We start from the raw sequence: 27,850 nt of genomic DNA on the forward strand, positions 1-27,850 counted from the left end.
TGAATGTTTTTGATCAAATATCAACAAATTTATTTATTGTGTTATGCAAGATACTTTCACGAGTCCTTTTATTATTCATACTTAATTTGACCAGCCGTAGCAGATGTAATAAATAAAAGAGAAGTTTTACATGTGTCGTTTCCAATAACTCATCTTTAATTGATACTGGTTAATTTTATCATGAAAATATGATAAATATGACAGATTCCACGGGGACAAATTGTAGCAGAAGAAACGTAAGCTTGATTTCATAGTAAAAATCAACTAGTCCGTAAAGAGCATACCAGCAGCCATAATGTTCCTGTATTGAAGCCGGTAACCAATAGTAAAAAGGATTCGAACCGAACCACTACTGCAGCGGCAAAGCGGAATTTTCGCAACAGTAGTCGCGTAAACATGGCCGCTCGAAAGAGTGTGTTTAGCGAGAAGTAATTCGGTGAAACATGCTCCCCAAAATGCACGCATGTTTTCCTTTTGCATAGTACGCATGCTTTTCCCTACCCCTGCGTGTACCTTTTTCCTCCGCCGCCGCCCATCTCTTTGACGCCCTTTCGGGATCGGAACACTTTCCCATTACGCATTCCCACGGCCGGACGGAACAAACCAAGCCGGTGCCCTGGAGAAAGGAGAAAGAAAATGAGAGCAGGAGAGAGAATTTCGCCCCCCATTTACCTTCCCTCCACCACCCCCACGCTGTGGGCGCAGTTTTGCTTCCATTTTGCGCCTTCGAAAACACCCCATTTGGGGGGCGTGGTGGTAGCGGTGGAGCCTGATGGAAAGGGGGGCCTTCGAAGCTTCGGCTTCGGGTTTGCGGTTCACGTTTTTCTCTTCTTCTTACCCTGCTGGTGGTCGTGTCTCGTGGAGCGCCCGACACTTGCTGCGCGAACGACCGGCCAGCCAGTCCGAGACGAGAATCCCTGGCGAACAGACGACGCCGACGACGACGACGACGACGACGATTCGCGTACAGCACTATTCTCGCTGGCAGGCGCCTCCATCGCTCCGGCTACCAGCGTCCTGGATGCCATCCATCGGCCATCTTTGTTTCGTGCGTGAATTTTTCCGTTTGGTCCACCATTGTTTGCTCCCCAAAAGCTGGCGCTGAGCCTTGGTCGTTTTTCCACGGAAAAGCGCTTCCTCCGTACGGTATTAGCTCCTCCCCACCACCCAACATCAACGCAAGCCCAAGCAGACCGTTTATAGCTGCGATTAAAGAAAAGCCATCATTCCTCGCGAGTGACGGGGTTGTGTTTTTCGCGATTTGTGCGATGTTAAGTGCACGGGTGCATTCGAATCCAGCAGATGCAGTGATGTACGACCCGTTTGCTTGAATGGTTTTCCGCTAGTGGCAGCGAGTTTTTTCTTTAGTTTTCATGGTATCAGTTTCTTGCGTTCAAACTCCCTTTCGGTCTCCCCCGTTTAGTTTTTGGGCGCGGTTTTTCCGATAGTTTTTCCTACGCTCGGTACAAGTGAAGTGCAGTGTGGAAGCGAGACATCCATAAAGAAAAAAGAAAATGCCCCTGCCTACTAACATGGGCCAGTGTTTTAACCAACGTTGAACATGAAAAGAGATACCGAATGGAAATAAAGAGAGCATAAGATAAGGGGAGAGTAAAAGTAGCGTAGCCTGGGTTGTGATAGCAGAGCAATTGGCAAATTAAAAAAAATATAAATTTAAAAAAGTGGTGAATTATGCAAGCAAATGTCCTGTGATAGTGTGCAAAGTAGTTTAAAATCATAATCCGTGTGTGCGACGACAATAATTGTGTTCCAAGGAAGGGAAACGTCCGCCATCGCAGGAGCACCTTCGTTTCCATAGCAATGAGAACCTACTGATACCCGATCGAGTGTGCTTGTGTGGATTGCCGGAAAAGCAGTTAAGTTTTCCTTTCGTTTATTAACACGTTCGGTTCGGAGATTCTTGTGGCTTGTTTGATTTCTACGCCGCAGTACACGAAGCACCGACAGCTAAAGCCCAACAACGTGGGCCGCCATTACGCGCCGCGAGTCATGTGCTACTGACCGCCATTTTGGAAAAGTTCTAGTGCTCCTAGCAAGAACTCGCAGCATTGTACATCTGCCCCCGCAGCCCTTTGTCGGTGGAAAATGACGGCCGCCATTTCGGTGCGCGAGGATTCGCGAAGTGAAACTTGTGCGTGTGTAAGACGCCCGGCAGGAGGTACCCGGGAGCTGGGTGGCACTGTACGGTCCTCAAGGACTCACAGTTTATCCACCGCGGTGGGTGGCGGAACGGTGGTGGTGGAGGAGCGCGAGATGGAGGGTCGGAAAAACACCTTCGGCAAACACCAGGGACACCACTGGCCATGGTCACGGTCGTACGCCAGGGATTCGTCGGTAATTGTCGGACTAGTGTTGCTGCTGCTGTTGCAAACCAGCGAAGGTAAGCTCATACACACACAACAACTTCTTTTGCTCCCGCGTGCGTTCTCGATGAGGTGTAAAGTTTAAGACAAACGACATTTTAACAGGGTATATCAACGCTTTCCTTTAGCATGGCAATGAGAAGAAACGTAGTTCCTCGAACGTCAATCATTAGTTTCTACTACTAAATAACCGTAAAACCAAGGAAAAGTGCATTGTAAAATGGCAAATTGTTGATTATTATGACATTTCTACATTTATTGCGAAAGTTCATCGGAAATTCTCATAATTTTCTGTACATCTTCCATCACTTTGCGCAACTGAAATGATGGTTGATGCTTTTGCACTTATGCACTTTATGAACTAACCGTTGCACAATGGGTGAATTTATTACATGCACATGACTTTCAATGATACCCGTTTCGGTGCCATTGCAAATTGTATTTTCTCTTTCTTTCAATTTCGATTGTTTGCTTATGAAACAATGTAAACATCAAGAGTAGTTCCCATGGAAGTTGTTTTTTACTTTCTTACGCTTTTAAAACAATGTTGAACGACTGCAATTATGTGTTGCTGTACGTCTTCAGAAACGACGGACATTTCTCTTCCATCTGCGTCTTATCGTAGCGCTATAATCAGCGAGACTCTTGGAGCGAGGCGCGTACGCTTACCATGCGAAAGGGCAGCATAATTTGACGAATTAAATAGCGCGAAACAATAGACCCACCGGGAACCGTGGGCTCGTTGGCTTGGATTAATTTATGCCAAAAGCAAAAGGGTAGCTGTATGTTTATTCCCAGCGGAGAAGAACATTCGCGTGAGGGAAAAGGGAATCGCTTTTTTTCACCAAGTTGTGACAAGCGTAAGCTCCCCGATCGGGGAGTCTGCCTTCTTCAACATCAACGACAAGGTTTTAAGTTATGCATAGCTAATTTTACACACAAAAACCCCCGACAGAAATGTCCAATCGCCGCGGCTCTCGGAACGGCGTGAATGTGTAGGCTTTATGGGACCATAAATTTTAGTACCTAATGGTAGTTAACTTTAGCGGCATCATGCTTTGTGTGAGCTTTTGAGTCACAGGCAGCAAAATTCTCAAATACTTGGGCGAGCCGGTTCTCACATGGGAACTTAAGGTGTCTGTTAAAGAACTGGATTCAAAAAATCTTTCCATTCGAAACAAGCAAGAAATACTTTGACACTCTCTTTTGAGAACGGCATTGTCCTCCAGAACGTCAGCATGGTTTAACCTCGATAGCCGATTCAAAACTCATCGTTAGTGCTCCACTGATGGCAGGTTCTTAAACAAACGCAATCATTGCTGGCATTTGTAATGTGCAACCTTGAGTGCTGTGTTCTCAGACCTGCAAAAACTCTCCGTTCAAGCGGCATTGAAGCTGTTGGCTGTTTGTTGATGATGATCGCGTTCCTTTCACTTTTTCACCTACCACCGCACCAAAGTAAGAAAACACTGCTCGATGGTCGAAGATCCACAAAACGAATGATGTCATCAAAGCGTTCGAGCCGTTGATGGGAAGAAAATGATTTTTTAAATGGATGTTTCGATAAAACGAAATTCGAAGCGTTGCAAGTGCCAGAAAGTCAAACAGCAAATCATCTAAGAAATAGCAGTGGAAAAGTTACATTTGTTTTTCAAACACAGCCGCTAGCAAGGAGCGAGAAATGTTGCAAATTTTAGTTTAACTCATTGAAACTTTTGCATCCTCGAGCGAGTCATCCACTTCCACTTTGCATTTGCAATTCCATTGTGCGACGGAGCGTAACAACCGATAAGGTTCCACCGCACCCCCGGTGACCTCCTTTGGGCCCCCCCCGGGGGAGATGAAAATTATCCGACAAACAAAACATCGACCGGTTCGCGGTATCGCGGTTTCGCCGAGCGCCATCGCTCCCCGCAGGCAAAAACGTTTTCCTTACGTAATAATCACACACACAGTCACACATCCATACCCAGCCCCAACCTGGTCGTGTCTCCGAGCCTGCGTTCTACCATTTCCCATTTTGCTCCCCATTCGGTTGATTGCACGGTGCGCCACATAAAAACCCCCAGCGCGTGGTGAAAGTTGACGCGCCGGAGAGAAGAAATAAAGTATGTCGAGCGAACGGCGAACTTTCGGAGCAAAACTTTCTTTCCATCCGCACCCGTTGTTCCTGCTTTGGCGAAGTGCTTTCCCTTTCGTTTGCGAGCGTCTCTTCGGGAGGCGCAACTCGCGGGCGCGACCCGTTTGCGCAGTGAAAGGCTTGCGTAATTCATTAGGAAGAAAATGAAAAGAGGGTAGACGACGATCCTCGCGAGTTTCCGCTGGACATTTCTTCGCACAGATGTTGAATGTATAATTTTATCAGTTCCGTGTCTAGCGTACTAGACGGAACAAGTAGGATTTTCATACCAGGTTAGGACCTCATACCTGGTACAAAATATGGGATGGAGGGATTGGTTGGAACGAATGGAATGAACCACAAGACCATAACATTATAGTTCGTTGCATAACGCACTTATAAGACCAATTTGAGGGTAACACACCCAAGTACACGTGGCGTAGAAGCCGATACCAATTTTCAACCCTTTGACACGCACCTTTGGAGAACAGCGTTGGTCCCGCCTGTGGTTGGTCTTTTGACATTTTCGCGTTCCTCCCACTTACGGTGTGTCCAAAATAGGCTCACAACTTCAACAGCAGGCTTAATAATTTATGTCGCTGAGTGTGCTCGTAGCATTTTTTTACATATTGATAAAGTACGTCCAATCGGTAGCATTACGAAACTAAACTCAGTTTTTCTAATCTATTATTTGGAACAATCTTTGCTAATTTAATACGAACTTTTTATGAGAGGTTTCTACAGTTTCCGAAAGTTACTTTTTATTAGGAGTCATTAATAAACCTTAATTGTTTAGATAGGTAAAACGGTAGTCAAAAAAGCAATCGTTTCATTGAAAATAAATGAAATTGCCATTGGATAAAATCTTTAAATACAAATGAAACAAATAAATCATAAACCAAACATAAACTATTTATCTCGAATTTAAATGGGATAATATGCAATCATATTTATGATGCATTTATAACTGAATGAAAAGATTTGCTCTGCACTAACGGAATCAAAAACAAAACTCGTTTTGAAAAGGGACTGATCGCATTTTGGTATCATCGCATAATAAACTTATCAACAACAACAGCGGAGTATTTCATGACATCCGAGATTATATATCGCCTCCTTTCGCTAATTGGCATCATCGAGGACAGGGAACTACGGGTATCTCCCATACCGATTTGTTCACCATGAAGCGTACATAATTAACAGATCATAGCTGGCCCACCTCCACCGAAGTTCTCAATTGCCACGAGAGCCATAAAAATTTGTTCCCACTTTCACACCGCACCAGAACAACCATCAACTATATTTCCTTCTAGCTTCACTTCCCTTCGGGTAGCTAATGAAGAGGGGTTGCATTTTTTATTGCCCCTGCTTCTACTCTCCGAATCGACTGCCTCTTCGTCCTCTTTCCAGTGTAGATAAGGCCTTTATAATAACCATATCGATGATAAACACAGCTTCCGGACGGAGCGCCACGAGGGTGACATAAATGCGCGGGAAGACCCAAAGACGGCATCCAGTCACGTGTTGATCGAAAATTAAGTCATAAATCATAAGGAATAGAGCTCCCTACTAGTGAGAAGCTGCGACGCCGTAACAAATTGGAACATACGAAGTGGTTTTATGATTGGAGTTTGAAATTGCTGCATAATGCGATCCGTCTGCAGCGAGACGTTTAAATGACAACAAGTATTTAAATTATAGTCCCGTCAAAATATTCCTCCAATCATGGAACGCTGGGAATATTCCGTTTAGATATTTATTGTAAATAAGTTGGTTTAGAAAAATTTTAAATATAAGAAGCCAATTTTATGAAAATTAGAAATAGAAACAAAAATCGAATTTTTACGTTAAATAACACAAAAGTGAAAAACAACTTCATTGAGCCCTAGTGAAGCCATTTTGCATTTGCTTTATCTTTCTGAAAAACATTCCTCCAACTGTGGAGAAACTGTTGCTTCCAATTTCCGGACTCAAAGGGTTTAATATATTATTCAAAAACGAAGTTTCTTCCACTTCGACGGCGGCGTTGTGACACGTGCCCGAGAAGAATGGAGATGAGAAAATTTAAAATTTTTCCCTGTTGCAGGACATGCAATGTTAAGATTGGTTTGGTAACGCTAGTTGTCCTTTTTCGTTCGCTTTCGCCAACGTTAACAGCACGGATAGTAGAAATTTCATTTTCACCTGTAGAGACAAGGCAGAGTGAAGTTGCTACAAGCACTATCATTAGACAAATTCATAAGGTGGAAATTAATATTAAAAAATTTCGAATTGGAATGGTTAAGGTGGACCTGGTAAGATGCTAGATTGTTTTTTTGTTACGCAAACAGTCTTTATAGTACCAGGAAAGTATTCGGTAAAGTCACCTTTTATTTTATGAGTTATAAAATCTCTCATCTGCCAAAACTGTTTAGTATTTGCACCGTTTGTTCATACGGTGCTGACATTTATTTTCTGGTTTATCATTCGTCCCTGCACAACGCAACCTTAAAGAGCAAAAAGGTTCGATTGATTGGATCGGAATGAAAGCAATCCTCCCGGAGAAGGTAGTTTGTACAAAAAGCCCATTTCCTCCCACCGGTCGGAACAACCGACGGCTTTTGTAGTGGAGGAGCTTCCGAACAAACCGGGCCTCGGGGCGGCCGCACACCGAAACGCCGAAGAGATTATGTTCGATAATAATCTACCCATTACCGTATATAGGGCGGAAAGAAGTTCATTAAACATTATTAGTTTGGTGCGGCGGCGGTCGCACATCATATTTTTACCATTTGCCTGATTGGAAGGGTCCCGCCGTCGTTTCCGGGCTCTTTCACTTCCACCTTCACGGGGGTGGTTTTTTCATCCCCTTCCTCCGTCTGCTCGGCTGCCGGAACCGGCACGCGGTAGGGGAACATTCGATTGCCACAGCACATTTTCCCCTCGTTTTATTTGTGCGAAACGGAAAAATAATGATCCCTACACTTTATCTTTCTTTTGCTCTGGTTTTCCCGGAGAGGGTGAGTATCCGGGGGGGATCAAAAGACACATTCTTCGGCCCGTGGACTCGTTCTTTTTTATCTGGGAAAACGTTCACTCGCTTGTTATCATTTTCTCCGCTAGGCATCTTTCGTCTTACTCTGCACATTGCTTGAGTTGTTGCGAGGATTCGGATTGGGAAATCCTTGCTGATGTATACCCTTGAAAAGAACCGATGCCCTAACCGGAAAATGTAAAAATAAAGCCTTCCGATCTTTTTAAGAAAATTACAGCCCCGAATGTCAACCGCATCCGTCATCGGTTCCTGCCATTTGATGGGAAAAATGATTCTAAAACAAACGCAATTCCTACCGCTATAGCAGGACGTTAAAGAATTTCGCAACCACGATCGATGGTTCGCCCATTCAGTTCAGTTTCCCATTAGAAACGGAAAACAATCGATGAAACACTACACAGCGCAAAGGAAAAGCAACGCGTTTGTTGCTCCCGGCTCCCGTGTTGAGCTGCGGCCGTTGACGTTTATCAGACATCTCGAGTGGAAGTCAAGTTTATTGATTTATCCGATTTTCCATTATGCATTCCGTTTGCCAACGGCTCGGCGTGGGATTAACGGCGGCGGGCCCCGTCCCCGGGCAGCGCCCGGAAAATGCGAACTGTAGGACTCGAAATGAACTACGTCTACCGCCGTTGACCTCACCGGGGTCGGGGAATTGGAATCGTATCGATTGTATGGCAAATATTTGAACACGTTCAATAACTGTCAACAGTGGCGCACCCACTGAGCTACTGACGAGGCGAGATGGAGTAACTCCGGGCGTAAGGTTGGCTGGCAATTCGACCCAAACCCGTTCGTTAAAGTAGCTTGGAAGAAACCAAACGTGGCCTGCTTTTCCACCTGCTTTAAGCAGCTGCAAAATGTAGCATCTCAAATGCGAGAAACAAATCATCGCTTCAGGGTTTCGCTTCGCCATCTGAGGACATCAGGTTCAGAATCGTTGAAGATCTAGCTTTAAATATCACCAGCATACACCACGACGCAGAGACACGGGCTCCAGCCGTGCTCGGTCGCATTAATCAATTTTCTCGCCTCCGATGGGCTCGTTGTCGGCTCGGGGAAGACGACGTTGATGCTGATCTAATTTCCACAGCAACATAATAGGATTTGCTTCGGGCCGTTTTCCACCCTCGGCTTCCCTCCACCCCAGGTCCCATCTACCCTGCTGGTCTAAGCGGCGAAGGCACACGCTTCATTATTGGATGCTTCGAAGGCATAGGTAACCTGGGACCATAAGAGGATCCCCACACATGTGCCGGTTGCCGGTTCGGGTCGAAGACAACACAACCGGCTCGTTCTAATGCACGCTCCATAAATTCAATGAAACGGAGCCATCTGCGGCGGAAAGCAGATTAATCCCGCCGGAAAGTCCCCATTCAGAAGGGATCGTCGGTGGTGAATCTATGGTGCTCTAATCAAATGCAGAAATAAACCGCTCCCGAAAGGTTCTCTTTCATCATTAAACCGATCGGTTTTTCGAAGGATATGATCTTAAGGTCCGAACAAAAAGAGCTAATGTCATTCTCTTAACTATTGAAGACACGTTGACAACTTCATTTAATAAAATTTTTGCACGAAAATATGTTAAAAATGAATATGCCTCCTTTTGTTCTAAAAATATAGATAAGAAACAGAGAATGTACAGATCATCTGTAACGGAGCACCATTTTATTAAATGTAATTCCATCAATTTAGGTTTTGATACTCCAAACGTTAATATTAATATTATGCATACTTTTCTTCAAAGCAATTTGGGTTTAGATTCATTCAAGAAACGTATTTCGAATCAATTTTTTTGAGTTTAAAAAGTGTTTCCTGAAACAAAACTTCAACAGAGTTTTCAACAGAGAACAAAAAAGATCTGGGTTAATTTGTATGTTTATGTCTTAATCAAAGTAAAATCAAAGTTGATAATCATCAACAAAAATAAATTTATAATGAAGCGTAAACAAATGGAAAATGGAAAACTATTAGGCGGATTTTTCCAACACCTAAAGATTTTGAAATATTATTCAACTTCCGTTCAACTAATAGTTAAAATGCCGAAAAAACGTTCGAAAATATGGAATTCATTTTCAAAAGATGATTTTAAATATTTTTAACTAATATTGCAAATATGAGGTCAATTCAATCAGTATCTATGCGAAATGCAAAGTGAGTTTCAATTGATTTTTAGAATCAAGTGTTTGAAAAAGTGTTGTATAACAATTCAAATCTCCATTTATCTTCCGGATGGTTTTTTTGTGTGTGTACAAAGCACAGCCCGATTCCATATGTTTATTTAATCCATCTAATTGCATCCGATGCGTTTGGAGGGTGTTTGGTGGGCGAAATTGCTCGAAGGACTAATGGACTATCACGGGAACGGGAACCTGCCACAACCGCCACATAAATGTCACAAAGCCAGAAAGCAACCAGGCGGCACACAGCAAAAAACCAAACCGAAGGAAAACTGTGAAAAACTGCACAAGAAGCAGAACCCTTGTTTCATCGCTGGCAGAAGCATTTTCCTTCCCAACCACCACGTGCATTGCGCATAACGTTTAATGGAACAGGTTCGCCAGTAATCGTCCTCTTTACGCTGAGCTTCGCACATTACCCCTATCCACCATCCTCCTTCACCAAGCCCTTCCCCGTACTCCGGTGGATCGTGCATAAAGTGTGGAATCATTCCAATCCACCAGCGAATCGGCTCGACTCGGCGGGAAAGGATGTTCCTGCTGGCGAGGTCGGCACTACCATCGATTTTCCCCCCCACACAGGTTCCGGTGCCTTCCGCCAGCAAAGTGTGCGTGGGTACAGCATACAAAAAAAAGAGGTTTAACAAAGAAACCGGGCCAACCCCAGTTCCAATCCCAAACCCGGCCAGTAAGTTTAATATCGTTAAAAGTCTTTTGTTCCCGGTTAGCACGCCATTACTGTCGGGTTTTTGGTGGGGTGAGGGGTTGGGTGGAGTGGTGCTAAACCCGAACGCGGCGCCGTGCGAAGGATAAATAAATGTCCCATCACATCATGTTGTCGTTGTCAGCATTAATTATCCAATCGCAGGACGTTTCATAGCCGGCGACAGGTTTCATTTCCGCATCGGAGAGTGGGAGGACGGTGGGTCGGAAAAAGGATTTTCTTACCGGTGGCTTTTTTTTTCCTCTCCGAAAACTGTTGTGGTCTCTCGTTGCAGTGAAGCGCTGAACGATTTTTTCCCCCACCACAGCCTTCTTAGATGGTAACTTTGTATTGCTTTTCTACTATCGGGTTTTAGAAAAGAGAGAATAGGTTTCCCTCTGCTCCTGGACGTCCTTGAAAGGATTCTGCGCCGGCCTTCTTTGACGGAAAGGTATACTAAACAGTGTGCGAAACATTACCCACACACATTTAACGCCGTGCACCAATGGGGAAAGTAAAGCGACGGCGCGCACTTGTTTGCTTAGCTTTAAGATTACTTTTTTAAGCCGCACTCCTGGCGGAAGCGCAACACGAAACGAAATGAAGACGGTCGCAGGATGCAATCTAGATCGAACCCCGGGACGAATAGAAACGCTACCGATGGCTAGGCAACGTTTTCGGGCTCCGTTTTTCCTCCCCCACGGTCCGACTTTTCCTGTCGCCTGTCCCGCGGGTGTTCCGATATCATTCGTCGACTGTTTGCCTAAGTTTGTTGTCCCTGGAGGGGTCGGCCGGTCCTCCAATTTCCAAGCCGGATCCCTTTCCGCCCGGTAGGTGCGGAATAATATTGACACACTCGTCTGAGATGCGCCCCGTAAGGCTCCGGAGACCTTTCGTTTTTTTTTTGTGCAGAGCCTTCTTAATCCCGACGAGATGATGAGCGTGTTGGGTGGTAAATTTTAAGCCAACGTTTTACAACGTGTTCCACAACTTGTCGCCCGATAAGTAAGTCATTGAACCGAGATTTCAACAGCCGGGAGTTTGTATGTTTTTTCCGGAAAATTAAGCCAAAAACGAATGTGCTACATTAATTTCCATCGATCAAGCGACGTGTAGGAAGCCTCAGTAGCCTTTGAATTCCAACATTTCACAATTTGTGTACGGTTTCATGCTTTCATTTGTACTCACCAAGCCTCATTTTCCAATGTTTCATTGCAGTGGACGGTCGTGCACCGAAGGAACCCTACTATGGACGCGAAATCGGACAACTGACGAACTTTGGGCACGGAATTAAGGTAATTTTGCAGCCATTTAGATGATTCCCTCCGCTCCGGGGACCCTTACCACAACCGCCCGTCCTCTGGAGACTATTTATTTAATGTTTCCACGTGCTGATTTTCCACCTCCGGTTTGTTTCCCCCCTTCTCTGCGTGCAGGGCCGCGTGTACGCCGTCGACGAGTCGACACTGTTTGTCAAAGGATTCGCCTACGATGGCAACGCACCGGATGCGTTCTTCTGGGTTGGCAACTCGCCCCGCCCGAGCCCGGAAGGTTTCATCATACCGTACCCGGAGGAGTACAGCGGGAGGTAAGTCGGATTTACCCTGCTTTCGGGCTGGATTATTTTTAAGTTCAAACAATTGCCGATGGGGGAAGGGTTGTGCGAAGGAGGGGGTAGTTAGGCCTTTCTTTAGTTGCTGGTAGAAAAGTATTGGAGTACAAAGTAAATAGATAAACATCACTATTTTTACTTTTTGATCTTTAATCTGAAGTAAATTTTCGATTTCAAAAGTCCTGAATGTAGAAGAGTTCGCAATACACAAAACAAATAGTGCAAGTGTTCTGTGTAGATAGTGTAACTTTTCATTAGGATATTGATTATTGTATTTAAAATTTATAATGTGTGTTGTTTTTGGCAAAATTTGTAGTAATGTCTTAGCAAATAAAATATTCACACAAGCATTAAATATCGTGTACAGTGAGAATATCTGTTTTCAAAGAAGAAATTGTTCTTATTTACATCTGATCAAATACTGTTCATTCAATACCAAAGTTGTTTACTTCCTTTTTTATTTAATTTTAAAAGCTGTTACCAGAAGCTCTAGAAGGACAAAACAAAACAACTGATTAAAAGATTTAACAACTGTGTAAATAAAACAATCTTATTCGGTATTATGTTAGGAAAACTAAGCCGAAAACATTTTTGGAACCCATGAGAATAATATAAAGGTTAAGGTCATTTAATTACACTGCTATTTGTAATGACTGAAGGGAAGAGATTTCTATTTTTGAGAAATTTTATCGCTAATTTATACCAAGGGAGTTCCATTTATGATATATGAGAAGGTATATTTTAAATTTTGTACATTATATTAACTAGTGCATGTTTGAGTTCTGACCAAACTTACAGAAACACCTAACCACGATAAACTGTGGATTTTATACTTGTCATAAAGAACAATTTTCCAAACCCCCCTCGATATCATATGAAACAGCAAAACATAAACATGATATACAGGTAGATGGAGTGTAGAGCAAAATAAACATATCTCAGGCTTGTTTGGCCGCATACTTTTAACTTTTCAAACTGTCCCCTTGAGCATCACTTTTACACCTACAATAAAACGAAGCCCATCAACTTCGCACATCGTAGTCATCTCCGGTCGGACGGTTTGCACGCAACAGGACACCAACGGCTTGGTGGCCGGTGGTCGGAAGAGCCGCGCATAAAATTCACATAAATTTTTATTTTCGTAGTTCCCTCCCATCGTGGCTACCGAGGAATCCCCCCCCCCCGCTCCGGTCACCGGGCGGAGTTTCCAAATAAATGAACTTCCTCCCACCGGTTGGGCTTCCTTTCCCTGTTCCACACGAGCGAAAGGATCAACACCATGTCGGTGGTCTGTGCGTGTGTGTGTGCCGCTGCTCATCAGCCGTAACCCTCACGCATGATTCAGCAGACGGGTGTAACGGTGTGTGATTCGCAAAAAAAAAGAAGATAAATAAAAATAAAGATGCCACTTACACCCCGCCGTGAAGAGCTCGTCCCATACGAAGCGGCGGTGGCCGAAGAACTTCCCAGGATGCGGATGCGGAACGATAATAGTCCTGCATCCTATCTAATCTATTTTTATTCAAGGCTTTACGCGCAACCCCTCGCCGCTTTCTTTGCGCTGCATTCCTGCCGGAGGCCGTCCCTGTGCGGTCCCCCGAATCCCAGCAGTGTCGGTGTGAGAGGAATTTGAATCATTTACTAGAGATTAAGTACCTAATGTTACCACACTAACATTTCGTCACGTTCTCGGCATTTGGCCGAGCAACCTTCGGAGGGGAAATGCCAGCCCGGCGTGAGAAGTCTATTTCCGCAGATTATCGTGGGGGCGTCGGAGTACATTTTCATACTTTTATTTTCCATCCTCCTTCGGTTGGAATTAAATATTCAACAAATGATCGGTACGTTTTATAAGTTAATTAAATTATACCGACGATAATATCTGGCACTTCCGCAGGGTGGGGGGGGGCGCATGTTTTATGTGGAAAACTTTCGGGGAGATCGAAATGTGCGATTCGTGCGATTTTTTTCTGGAATTCCACCATAAACCGCATTTGCTTGCCATAATTCTTTCGCGTTTGTAGGAAAGATTTTTATCGCACAAAATATCACGATATCAGGCATCCCATATAATCTAACGATGCATAACACGCTCCTGCATTAGCTCATTGCGCTTTCAGCGATGATTATTTCCATTACCGGTACAGCAACACGCGTTTTGGCAGCATGTCAGGCACAATTATGACACGTTCCCCTCGATCGGCTCGGAGTCCCGGGGCCGGAAAGTGCACCGGCAACGCACCAAAACCAACCCCTCATCCGAGCTGGCACTTTTCCAAAGACGAGCGCCAACAATGGCCGGATGGAAAACGCCACCAGCAGGAACGGTTCCTGCTGCCCGTACCATCTTCCACGTACCTGCTCGAGTGTCTCTGGTGTGTCGTGAATTCAGGAGGTTTTTCTATGCCGTTCGAGGACGCCCCGGGTTCTGATATTTAATTGAAATGGATTATGATTGAACGGGACGAACGCTGGCGTGCTGCAAGAGCCTGTCGTTACGTTACTTGTAGGACTTTTCATTCCTCTGCCTCTTAACGATCCTTAATGAAGGTGAACTTCTCGTTGGGAGAGTTTTGGGGTCCGTTTTTATAGCCCTTTAAGGTAGCTGGAAACGAACTTAAACCACACTTGCTTTAAAGGATTGTGGTAAATGATGACGACGACATTGATGGTAACGAACCTGTCCAAAAATTGCATATTAATCACCGGCATGTCAATTATGGTTGCATAGGACACGGCCCATTTGCGTTCACCCCGTCGCTGTCCGAAGTTGGAAAATGTTGTTCTTTTTTGGAGAACGAAGCTCGTTACTCGATTAAATTTTTTTTCAATTTTTCAAAATTTTTCTAAAGCTTTCGGCTTAAAGTTGTTTGATTCATGTTGAAACAAATACTGAGCATATCTTGCATATTGTACGATAGGACTGGTATTCCCATTTTTATGTCTTTGTTCATTTTCTTTTTAAATCTGATATTTGATTCGCGCACCAATCATCCCAGACAAGAGCATAAGGTTCTCGCATAACACTATAACTGTCACGTACATACCCAACACCATAACAACTGCTTAGGGGGAAAACAGGCCTAGGGACAATCATTCATACCGTGGTTTTACATGTTTGGATTTGCTTTTTCCCTATCTGCACTATTGTTATTTCCTCCACAAACATGCTATCGTTTTACTGTTGTTGAACAGCTCATTTTTTATGCATAAACATAACCACTACAAACATGAATTTCAAAGAAAAGTACGGGCAGGATTGTGTTTCAATCAGTTTTGTACCATGGCACACAGGGAATTCTAGCTTTCCTGATTTTAACAATAGGATTTGCCTAATCGTTTTTATGGTTAATCATTTTTTTTAATTTTAAAACGTATTTTTAATTTCGGGTTCTCGATTTCAGGAAAATAATGACAGTAAAAAAATGTCAACGTTTCAGAGAGCAAAGATAAAAAGAGAGATGCACAAATGTTTTCTTATATTTCATTTATCGAACGAGCCTTAGCTTCTTTCCTAAGTTTATTAAATAACAAATCAAATGCGTTTGTGATGGTACTTCCTTCTTCTTTATTGTGTCTACTAGAAAACAGTCAAAATAGACAAAGCAATTTATGTTCTAGCCATATCTGACGTAGGAAAGATTGATATGCTCAAGTTTTTATTTCTCGTTGAATCTTTTCAAAACAAATTCGAACGATGCACGAAGGCTTTGCATAGCTTCTTTGTTCAAGAGTTGCTCAAGGGCGGCTCAAGTGAGGATGTGTTTTAAATCCCCTGGGACGAGATGGGGGAAGAAGTGCGTATTGACAATCGTTTCTCCGCGGAATACCGGCTGAATTTCGTTTCCGTCTGCCGAAGTGGATTAGGCCGTCGCCCGGTTACGTCCCGGCTCCGGTCGCGATAAGTGATTACGTGTAAAAGGATTTGTTTTATCGATCGGACACAGGCCGTCGCATTAAGGAGGGCCCGAAAATCGAACTACGATACCCGTACACGAACCCCACTCCGGGCCGAAGCACGAGGTAGGAATAAAGGGATAAAAAACACTTTACACCAGAAAAATATAAATCTGGACCGAATCTGGCCGTACTTTGGGTGCAGGAATACAAGTGTTAACAAGGGGAATGGTATCCGAAGAGGATTGGATTTAGTTGATTGCGTTTACTTCACTACATCCTTGTTCAGTTGATCCTGTAGAGAATTTTTGATAACGAGTAGCAGAGCAGGAGGACATAAAAACATGTATAAAAAAACTCACAAATACATCAGTTGACTATCGTACAACGAGATTAGCTTTATTACAAACACGTATTTGGCGCATGTTGTACAACGTATGTTCTAATTTCTGCGTGTCATTGTCGTGTTTTATTACATTTACAAACGCCCGTCACGAGGATTCAAATTTAAAAATGGTCTATTTTATGTTGTAAAGTAACATTTTTGTTAAATCTGATTTTTTCCATTATGTGATGCTATTTCTAATAGATAAAACAATACTTTTAATTGAAAGTCAGAATTGACGGAATCCAAAATGGGACAGACATCAAAATGTGCTATAAACATGTCGCCTTAAACGGTCTCTTGATGCTTAATTGTCCATTCATACTTCATGCTCGCTTGAAACGTGATAACTACAACTCGGTGCCGTTAAAATCTGTCAAGTATCACGATCTAACGCAAATAATTTCCCAATCTCTCTGTCCAATCTCTCGTCGGTTTCGAGCAACAGCTCAACTACATCCGGAAAAGATCGGAGACTAAAGTGCTGTGCTATTCGCATTAAACTCCGGTCCTGCCGGACGTGCCGGAGTTTTTTCTACCGATATTTATTCATAGATAGATATTTATCGTCAAACGAGGTACATTCGGCACGTTTTTGGTCCATTGTTTGGCACGAAAACCTAGTCCCCAAAGCAACCTCGGACGGCGCCAGTGTTTAACTGCATGAAATGAGCGATTTGAAGCTTCGGAAACTCGGTTCAGGGAAATGGGTAAAATTGGAACCAGCAACACATTTCTGGCCCTCGTTCCCTACTGGAAAAGGAGCTGATATTGTCACCTCCGGCAGTCCTTAAGCACAAAAACACGTCGCACACAATCGAGAAAGGCACTGTGCCGATATGGAAACGCCTAATGCAACTCATTGTTGACGCCACGTGGCTGCTTCGTAATGAAAATTCATTTTAAATTATTATTGCTGCTACGTTTCCGCATGCCCCCGCGCACCGCAGACTTCCGGTTTCCCCAACCATGCTGCGAGGGTTTCGAGAGTGTCCAGAGGCGTCGGTGCGTGTCCCATTTTTTGGCACATTTTCCATGTGACACGCACATCACGTTCGATGCATAGCGTTGATGCGTTTCGTTCAACGTTCTACGAGCGAACCGGATGGTTCCTCCGGCACCGGAAGTCACCGGAATCCGAAAAGCCTTTCGTTGATCCCCTTTTTTCATCCCCCGTGACGCACACGAAGGAATCGGTTCCACCGAACCGATGACAGGAAATGGAAACTCATGTCCGGCGGGGGCGCGGAGAAATCGGGCGCTCAACTTAATGTACTTTGACGCCGTTCGACACATCATTAATAATTGTACGCGCAATCGGAATATTACTTACTTCGAATTCACTTCGCCCACAAGTTGGGGGCGGGAAAAACGGTCAGCTTTAAAAGGATTCGACGTCGGAGTATGATACAGCGTGTGTGTAATGCCAAGAAAAAACTACCTTACACGTACCAGATAATGGATAGCAATCGTTTCTTTCTTCCAAGTCCAACTGCGGCCCATCGGTTTTCCTTTCACATATTCGGGAACGACATGGCTTGAACATTAAGGGGACGAGAAACGAAGCGTAATCGCTAGCGTAATCGTGTTATTCTGCTGGTCCATCTGTCAAAAAGAATTTTGGCTCACCTACCCTATAATCGCATGCGTAATCTTGTCAGTACGTAAACAAACGAATCAATAGTTCATTCATCCGTAATTATTTATCAAATTTCTATGATTATTTAGCGTAGTTTTTGTATTTTTAACGATAAAAAACAAAATTATAGCAGTAGCTTCAAGAAATGTTGCCATTTTTACCAAATTGCAAAACATAAACAAAGCAAAGATGACGCTTGGCCTCAATATCGACGATACACGAGAGACCAACGATTACGCTTCGTTTACCGTGCCCTTTACGGTCGGTGTCGGCTGGGCGGATCGATTATGGGTCCGTTTATCAACGTTCATCTTGACAGTAATAGGTTGAGGTTTTAGATCGGTCCTACGATTTGTACAATCCGGATTGAATTGGATTTTTTCATAAAATAAGGAATGAGTTAGCAAAAAAAAAAACAAAATTGAAGCAAACGGCAGCAAATGAATGTATTCGGTGGCACGAATTAATTTTAAACTGTACTTATGTGTAATGTTCACCAGTCTTAAAATGTATGACCATTTCAAGCATAACCTCCGCATTTTAGAGAACAGAATTTGTCATGTTTTACCAAAAGTTTCAATACTAAGCCAAAAATATTAATTTAAGGAATTGTAACCAAACTTTTTTAAAATAAAACATACGTTAATGCCTTTACAGAATGAGTAAATTACACAAAATTATAACCTCAAAGAGAATGAAAAATGAAACATGGCTTTCTATGTATGTGAAAATCTATCATATAAAATTATTGTTTTAGAAAAATCATTCAAAAAAGTGACATGTATTGATTTGTCGCAGATATTTCAAATAGAGAACAAAAATTATAAAAACATGCGGAAGTATGACCGACATTTTCAACAATCATCTTCAAATCAAAGAAAGATCTTTCTACTTGCTGATGCATCGAGTTCTCCTACAAAAGGTCGTAATATCTTGGTCGAAGTGGATTCATACTTATTGACAATATTTTCATATTTTCATTGCAAAATACAAATAGGGTTTAAAAAGAAAATGCATCGATTGATCCTATTGATAGAGCAGCCCTGTTGTAGAGCGCGTTACAACGAGCAAATATGTTGATGATCAAAAATCCAGCCGTTAAAATGTTGTTCGATCCACCGCGCAGGTTTCCGACGGGGTGGCAATTTATTTCATGTTGAACAAAATTTAAATAAACCTTGTCGAGCGTGTACACCGAATCACGGCAAACAACATCGAACGCCGCACGGATCTCTATCTCCGGACGTGCATACTCTGTTTGCACCGACCAAACAAAACGCAACCCTCCATTTTCATGGCATAATCATCATTTGATTCTGCCAATCATTTCACGTTCATAAAATTATGCTCGCCAAACAAACGGTGGAGTTACGTTTAGAATCACGTTGCCCCCGGTACACTCGCCTCCTCTCTTTGGCGCGGGAAATGGTCCCCCATCTCGAGCACGATCCCTCGGGAGAAAATCTGAAACCGTCAGCATATGAATTCATCAAAGCATATTATCCATGGAAAATACAATAAAACCCAACGATAGCTCCCGTTTATAAATCTCCTCGCTCGCTCCCTCCCGCTATCTTTATCATTCTCGTTCATTCCACCCACTCGAACTACCCCACCCTCGATTTGCCCAGCTTTCATCCCCTTTTTCCACCGTGGAAATAGCGAACAGATTGCCGGAAAATCCACTCGCCCCGGTCTGTCCCGATTTGTGCGCAAAGGCACTGCCCGTTGTGTGCGAACATCGACACTGTCATCCTTTCTGCTCCGCTCATCCGTGCCCGAGAGGAAGATAGACAGTGCTCGACAAACCCCTCGTCCCCTCCCCCACCACCGTTACGGTGGCTTTCCATCCGTTAGCTTTTCAGCCCACCGGACATGCGTGCGAAATGCACCCCTTCCGAGGGTTCGTTTGGCTACGTCTCGTTACAACAACCGGCACAAACGCACCAACCCGCACCGACTCTCCAGCGGAAAACACCACCACCGCCCGGCCGCTCCTTTCCCACCGGCCGACAACGATGTCGACATTTTCTAACCTCAAAACCAAAACCTGCCGCCCGGTGGTGGGAGTTGAAAATCGGAATAAAACGTTAGCGCGAACCGTCCATGCCGACGGGAAAATCGCCGGGGCGAAAAACGAACCGTTTTTTTTTCTCTACCCTTTTCACTTCGCTCGGGATTCGTAAGCTGGGATTTTTCTTTCCGAATGCACCAGTGCCGGGTGGTGGAGGGTTTTCGGGAAAGTTTTTCTTTTGCGGTCTCGAGAGGCTACCGGACAAATGTAAGTCAGCTCGGTGGCATGGGAAAATACAGTATTTTCCGTGCCTTTACGGCTGGGAACTCCTTTCACTGCGAAGGTTGATTTCCTAGCTTACGTACTACAAATTTGGTTACGAAAAGTGCCGTAACCTCGCTGGCCAGTCAGTGGTGAAAATCCGGAAAAAGGACGATCCCGGGAAACCTTACCAGCGTCAGTAGCGCCGTATCGGCAAAATCGTTCCCATAAAACCGCAACGAAACAACGAATGGGAGAGTGGCGGGTGCGAGTGGCGAGCATAATGATTCGTTTCTCCACCCCACCCCCCGCCACCTACGTAGGTCGATTCTGTCCCAGCGGTGTAATTCTGTCCGACTGCACGGCAATCTGCACGGGAAACAAGCATAACGAATTATATATCTTAGATTACACCTCATTAAATAATGATCGATTAAGGGCGAACGTGAAACTGGAAACCACCTCCCGGGAACGGGGGAGGGAGGGCCCACGTTTCCGCACCACGGAGGGGGGGGGGGGGGGGGGGGGGAATTTTTGTATCGGTTTTCATAATGCGCATTTATGCACTGATGCCGTCAATGTCGGCGCGTAACCGGACGCGACGTCCCGAACGGAAGCTGCGTTTGGAGACGCCACCTCGGGTGAACCAGAGAAACAAAAACAATACCGATCGGAAAGTGATACCACGGAGCAAGCGGGGAGATGATAAGGGAGGAAAAGGTCCGCTTCATGCTCCTAGCATCAGAAACCGATTTACTGCGGGTGCAAACAATCACCAACAACAACAAAAACACACACAACAAACGCCGTATCATGTTCGACGATTTCACGGCGTTCGGGAGCGTCATCAGCATAAAAATGTCAACGCTTCATAATCATTGATGATAATACGCTCCTTGCCTTGGGCCACATTTTATGCTTCGAGAGGGAGGTTCCATAAAATGTTAGGTAAACGAGAATGAATAAAATATGGGAGTATTTTACCACGACCTCGTAGCAGGAATCGTTAAGTAATCGTTGTATAACATTATAAAAAATCAACCTAGGGAGTAAATTAAAACAATTATTTGCAAAATAAATATTAAGTCCATTGGATTTTTTTTTATTTAAATAAATAGTTTATGGCTTGGACTTTATTTCTAGCATTGATGAAATGTTGTTAATCAAGTATTTAAGAATAAACTTTTCATAACCCATTTTATATAAATTTGACTATGTTACCCTGTTTTTTTAAAGTGTACGGTATAGGTGATAATGTTTGTCCTATCGTAAAAATATGGAATGTTGATTTTAGAAGCCGATAAGGATACGGAAGTCAACATTTAAATTTTAGCAGAGTATGTACTTGTATGCCTAAGAAATGGTACGGATCGATGGCAAATGTTATGTTACATTCCTTGTCATTCTTCAATCTGTACTCAGAATTGTTTGCAATCACGTGTTGGGCATAGGATTTGTGACCACCATCCATTACAAAGTATGGCGTAAAATTAAGGTTAAGCAATATTCTAAACTATATTCAAGTACAGCAAGCCTCATTAGGCCTCTTGATAACAAATTTTAACAGCATTCAAGACTGTTGCTAATATCTCCTATCCAAATGAATAGAAACTATCAATACAGAATCCGTTAAAAAATTAAATCTCTTTTATTGCTAAATAGTGCAAACATTATGCATGCAGTAAAATGTACTTGTTAGTGTGTCAATTATTACAATCATAGAGGTGTTAAATTTCATTAAAATTGGGATTATAGATTTTTTTAAATTGTTGCTGAAAAAATCATGCAATGTTTCCATTGAATGGGTTTGACTGAAATATAAAAATAGTAATTCTGAGAAATATGAAATAATTTTAAAATTAAACTCTGAAATATAAAAATAGTAATTCCAAGAAATATGAAATAAGTTTTAAATTAAACTCTACGGTATTCTACCATAAATTGTGTTAAATTTCATTAAAATTGGGATTATAGATTTTTTTAAATTGTTGCTGAAAAAATCATGCAATGTTTCCATTGAATGGGTTTAACTGAAATATAAAAATAGTAATTCTGAGAAATATGAAATAATTTTAAAATTAAACTCTGAAATATAAAAATAGTAATTCCAAGAAATATGAAATAAGTTTTAAATTAAACTCTACGGTATTCTACCATAAATTGTGTTAAATTTCATTAAAATTGGGATTATAGATTTTTTTAAATTGTTGCTGAAAAAATCATGCAATGTTTCCATTGAATGGGTTTGACTGAAATATAAAAATAGTAATTCTGAGAAATATGAAATAATTTTAAAATTAAACTCTGAAATATAAAAATAGTAATTCCAAGAAATATGAAATAAGTTTTAAATTAAACTCTACGGTATTCTACCATAATGCAACGTTCAATGTAAGTTTTCTAAAAATTTCAAAACCCAAACAATCTTTTCAAAAATTGCTTGCTCTATAACTAAATATAGTGCATAACTCTAAACAGTTCCTCACTGCAATGCTTTTCATTTGATGGGTTTTATGTGCTTTATAGTTCTATTCAAGTTCCGTTCGAACTATCAAACTCGAAGCTGTCGAAGCTTCGGAATCTTTTCCTCTAAAACTTAAGTTTGTTTTCCATAACTTCTTTATTTGTAGAGAACCACCTGTACTGCAGCAGCACAACAACACCGACATCATCCTCAAACTTCCGATGGGAAAACGTATCCGCGACATTCGTTGGCTTTCGGTCTGGTGCCGTCGGTTTACCGTAAGTATCACAAACGATCTAATAAAAATGATGACAAAAACATAGTTTTAAACAACTTTGTACTCCGATGTAAAACACTAGCACGATAAGATATTGAACTAAACTCATGCAAACGTTTCTCTCCTCAATGGATATCGAAATACATCCAGAACTTTGCGTTCACTTGCTTGATGGAAATGTGTTATGTATCTCAGATTTCCTCTTTTGTGGATTGCACGGAAAAGACCAAACTGTGCAACAAAAATAGTTTCCAGCTAGGCCAGTCTAATTTCCGTAATTTATAAAACGAAATATTCCACGAAATAACTTCGAGGCTTATTTTTCCGGATTCTTGCAATCGTTTTCGACAACACAATTTTGTAACATTATTCCAACGAACGCACACACAACAACTGGCAGCAATGTACTCCTTCGCGGCTCCGTCCTCTTCGCTTTGCTTTGATCTACAGCTCGACGGAACAGTAAATTTAGCAATTCTCGCTAAAGAAACCCGTCGGAACGGCGGCTTCAATTTTAGCAATCGCACCTAATCACCTCCGGTGTCACCATGGCAATGGACGAGGTGGATCAAAAGCATCCTTCCACCCGGTTGTCGTTCGTTAGCATCCTGCACACGTGCCCGGACACACACACACACACACACACACACACACACAGGGACGCATACGCACACGCACAGAGCAAAAAAGATAGATTCGTTGATAATTTCGATAAACGCACGTTTCATCGGTTTTTACATTCTTTGTGCCAGCGCTTCGCAGTGCGCATGTGCGCTACGGGGGAAAATCGTTTGCTTTGAAACACCTTCATTATAATTCGTTTCCCTTGCCCACCCGTTGCCATCGCGACCGCATCCTAGTAGGGCGTAGGACCACCCTCTGCCGCAAAATGCGCGTACAATTTAGAGTCCTTCTCGTCCTTCGAAAATTGTCGCTCGAATTATTGCGCGCCCACGAGCCTCAAGCCGTCCTGTTGTGGACTTTTCACTTCGAAGAACTTAGTTTGATTAGCTTTTATCTTCCCAGACCCAGCGCACGGGTTCACAGGTGCCGCACATGCCAGATACTTTTAAAAGATATTTTGTTGTGAAATTGAAACATGGATCATTTGCGTCTCGGAGCGTTCTCAAGCCGACTTTCTCTTCGCCGCTTGGTACTGACAGAGTAATTACTCTAAGTACGGTTGATTTTTACTTAAAGGGTAGATATGCAGCTGGGACAACATTTTGAGTGATCGCATTTCCTATGTTATGATACCAAATAAGTAAACATTTTAATGAAGACAACAACCTAATGGCGCTATTTGATGATGATCTGATGTCGCGTAAAATATCTTTGAAAACCAAACTAAAACCATTAAACTTTCATCCAATCAAGTCAATCAAGTTTAAAGTATCGGAGAATTCAGGCATTCCAATTTTATGCTTCTAGTTTTAGATAACGATTTAGTTTTCTACAGATTAGTAAATACTTAGCTCACTTGTTCTTCACTGTGTTCTTCTGGCAAAATTCAACGTAACAACTGTTACGAAAAAGGAACAATCATGGATCGGTTTGATAAAGTTTCAAATATCTTAAATAAATCCAATGATATTCATTTTAAAAATATAAAAAACAACCTTGATACTTTGCAATCCATCATTTATTTGAACGCTACTCGAACGGAGTGGCAATCCAATTAAAATTTCCATTCCTCTCGACCGGAAGCTGGGTCGCCAATAAACGTCAGAACCAGATTGACGACAGGTCTGCGAGAAGAAGGCAGTGCGAATGCTTCCTACCAGAATCTCAAGAGTCATTTGTCTGTGGCAGCGTACCAGCGGTTTCTTTTCCGTTTTTTTTTTAAATTTCCATTTGTTTCCAACCCCGTCTTAGGTTGATTTCGGAGAAATCTTCATCCCCCCCGGGCTGGACGTGCCGAAACCGCGCGTCCTGCCCGAGTTCAAGCGGCTCGCTCACGGTCTGCGCTCGAGCAACATCAGCATCCTGGACGCGAAGACGTTCTACATTCCCAACCTGCACTACGACGGTGCCGGGCCGGATGCGTACTTCTGGGTCGGCAACGGGTCCGAGCCGAACATCATGGGCACGAAGGTACCGAACGAGATCGGCTCGCTGGAACCGCTCCGGGGCTACCAGGGCGAAGACATCGAGATCCAGCTGCCCGGCAACCTGACCGTGTACGACATCGACTGGCTGGCGGTGTGGTGTGTCGAGTACCGGCACAACTTCGGCCACGTCTACATCCCCAAGGATCTCGATGTGCCGCCGGCACTCGGCCAGACGAAGATAGCGGTAAGCGTTCGAGTTGCTTTTCGTTCTCCAAAATGTTCTGTCACTAGCTATAAGCATCCTAATTGCGCTTTTTCTCCCATTACTCTACAAGCCGCCATGGTGGTATAAGCCGGTAAACTATCTTCACCTGTTGATTACATATGAGATTATAATTTCATTGAGCTTTAACAAACACCAGACCAATTCTTGACACATTCCAACAAAAACTCATACCTTCTCCTCTCACCTCACGTGCAGACTACGACGACCTCGTCCTCGGTGGTGACGCAGGGAACCACCCGACCGACCAACGTCAACTGCAAGGAACTGCTGCGTGGCAAGCTCAACGTCATGTGGGAAGTGATGGATGAGTACGTGGTTATCGAGCTGATCGGCCGTATCCAGGAGGATCAGTACATGGCGTTCGGTATCTCCGGTACGCACGGCCGCCCGCAGATGGTCGGTGCCGACGTGGTGGTCGCGTTCTACGATCGTCGCCAGCGCCGGTTCCGGGCGGAGGACTACTTCATGTCTTCGTTGGCACAGTGCGACGGCAAGCTGGGCGTTTGCCCGGACGAGCGGATCGGTGGCAAGAACGACGTGGAGATATGTAAGTTGTTTCCTGGTGAACAAAACGCTTTAGTACTTAGGGTCTGTACTGTCAGGATGGCTAACAGAATTATGAACAAATCATAACATTGTTTGAGGAATGTCCATTTGAGGTCTTGCTGTTTATCTCTCGGTATTCTTTCCGCATCCCTCCAGTGTCGGGCGATCGAAGCCATGGGGTGACGAAGATCAAGTATCGTCGCTTACTGCAGACCAACGAGGCCGTCAATGACCGGGCGTACCCGCTGGATCGTCAGATCTCCGTCATCGCCGCGATTGGACCGCTGAACTCTCGAGACGAGGCCAATGCGCACTCGCATAGCGGCACCGAGGTGACGGTGGAGGACCTTCAGATTGACTTCGCATCCAAGAACGATCATACCTGTACCGACGCCCTTGACAGCTACGTGGCCCAAGACGGGCCGAAACCATGGCCGACGCGAACCATTCTCGGTGAGCGAACGATTACGGCCCGCATTGGGCCGACGGGTGGAAAACGCGGATACACTCCCATCACCGGCCATCCGTCCTGGGGTATCGCGTGGTACATGAACGACATGCTCATCCCGGAGATCTACGTCGAACGGGGCCAAACGTACACGTTCATCGTCGAGGGCGGTGACGAGTCAACGCAGCCGGCCAAGTAGGTATCCGCAACCCTCACACGGGTGGAGACCATTCCAAAGAGGGGGATTTCACTAAGGGTTCCCATTTTTATCGTCGCAGGTATCACCCCCTGTATATCACCAGCTCCAGCGAGGGCGGTTACGGTCAGCAGTCCGAGGCACAGAAACGCCGTGAAACGGTGTACGCCGGCGTGGAGTACGACTCGGATGGTTACGCCTATCCAACCGCAGGTAAGTCTATCGACTGCTTTCCTAAAGCCTTTTCATCTTCCAATCATTCTAAATTATTCTCCGAAGAAAATTTCAACTTTGCGCGAAAAGGAGGAAAATGTAAAGTACATTCAAATTATGGATCAAAAATAAATAATTCGAGATCGAAGTAATTTTCTTAACTCACTTTTGAAAGCTAGTTGAATCCCATTTGCTATAAATAGTGTTGCCACGCCACCTTTCCAGCTGAAGTTAGACTTTAGAAGCCTTTCCGGACTTTAAGGTGCGTCATAAGAAATCTGTACATGACCATCCCGACGTAGGTTGGTCTCTCCAATTCGCTGGAAGAATAAAAGAATGGATAATATGACCGGAAACTAAACTTAGACTCGCGATAAATGTAATTTTGGATGACTTGAAACGTGCAACTTACGGTTTCGTCCCGTAAGAGAACCTTAGCAACACTGTTTGCCACTGATCGGAATTGAGATATAGACGATGATCAAAAAAATGTCTTACATCACAATATGTTTTATTACATCCCTGCCTCTTTACAGCCGGACGTTACTGCGAATGGAAGCACAAATCCATCGACCGATCGAACGAAATCGCCACATTCGAGGAGTACAAGAAAACGCTCAACCTGTCCTGCGACGATCCCAACGGCCAGCCGGCCTATCTCAACTGGACGGTCGTGGCGGAAACGCCGGACTTGGTGTACTATCAGGTATGGTCGACTTACCTTAGACGGTTGACCATCCTTAACTCAATCTTTCTTCGTTCTTCATCCAGTGCTTCACCCATCGTAACCTCGGCTGGAAGATTCACGTCGTCAATCCGGGTGAAACGAGTAAGATTAGCGGATCGCATGAGTTGTACGGTGCTGGGCCATCGTTCGCGGCCAAACTTTTGCTACTGGCGGTCCTCATACTAAGTCCCGCCATCGGGCACAGGCTGGTGAATGGTTTCTGATAGTTTATCGAACATTGCACCCCGCCAGTGAGACGCCTGTGACGCCCTCGTTACATTCGTGGGCTCAAGTAAAAATCCTTAAAGTAAGAAAAATGGGACAGATTGATACCCGCCGACTCAATCTTTTTGGACTTCTCTAACAACTATCGGCTTTCGGCTTGAGTGCCCGAACGAGGACATTGTTATTTGT

At 43.7% G+C, this 27,850-nt stretch overlaps 1 protein-coding gene across 1 annotated transcript; it reads left to right on the forward strand.

Moving 5' to 3' along the window:
• Positions 1-2,274: 2,274 nt before the first annotated feature.
• On the forward strand, positions 2,275-27,660 carry LOC131259083 (protein Skeletor, isoforms B/C). Its single transcript, XM_058260505.1, has 11 exons — positions 2,275-2,401; positions 11,639-11,715; positions 11,857-12,008; positions 22,859-22,970; positions 24,845-25,264; positions 25,356-25,376; positions 25,502-25,853; positions 26,009-26,495; positions 26,579-26,709; positions 27,246-27,415; positions 27,481-27,660. Exons 1-11 carry the CDS (start codon positions 2,275-2,277, stop codon positions 27,658-27,660), a joined length of 2,229 nt encoding a protein of 742 aa, XP_058116488.1.
• Positions 27,661-27,850: the final 190 nt, after the last annotated feature.

This window comes from Anopheles coustani, chromosome 3, assembly GCF_943734705.1.
Source record: "Anopheles coustani chromosome 3, idAnoCousDA_361_x.2, whole genome shotgun sequence".
Classification (NCBI taxonomy): Eukaryota; Metazoa; Arthropoda; class Insecta; order Diptera; family Culicidae; genus Anopheles; species Anopheles coustani.

Excerpts from the sequence above, each read along its gene's own strand:
- LOC131259083 (XM_058260505.1), top strand. The coding sequence starts at position 2,275 with ATGGAGGGTCGGAAAAACACCTTCGGCAAACACCAGGGACACCACTGG. Across the intron at positions 12,009-22,858 it reads CCGGAGGAGTACAGCGGGAG|AGAACCACCTGTACTGCAGC; the intron begins GTAAGTCGGATT and ends CTTTATTTGTAG. Across the intron at positions 27,416-27,480 it reads CGGACTTGGTGTACTATCAG|TGCTTCACCCATCGTAACCT; the intron begins GTATGGTCGACT and ends TTCTTCATCCAG.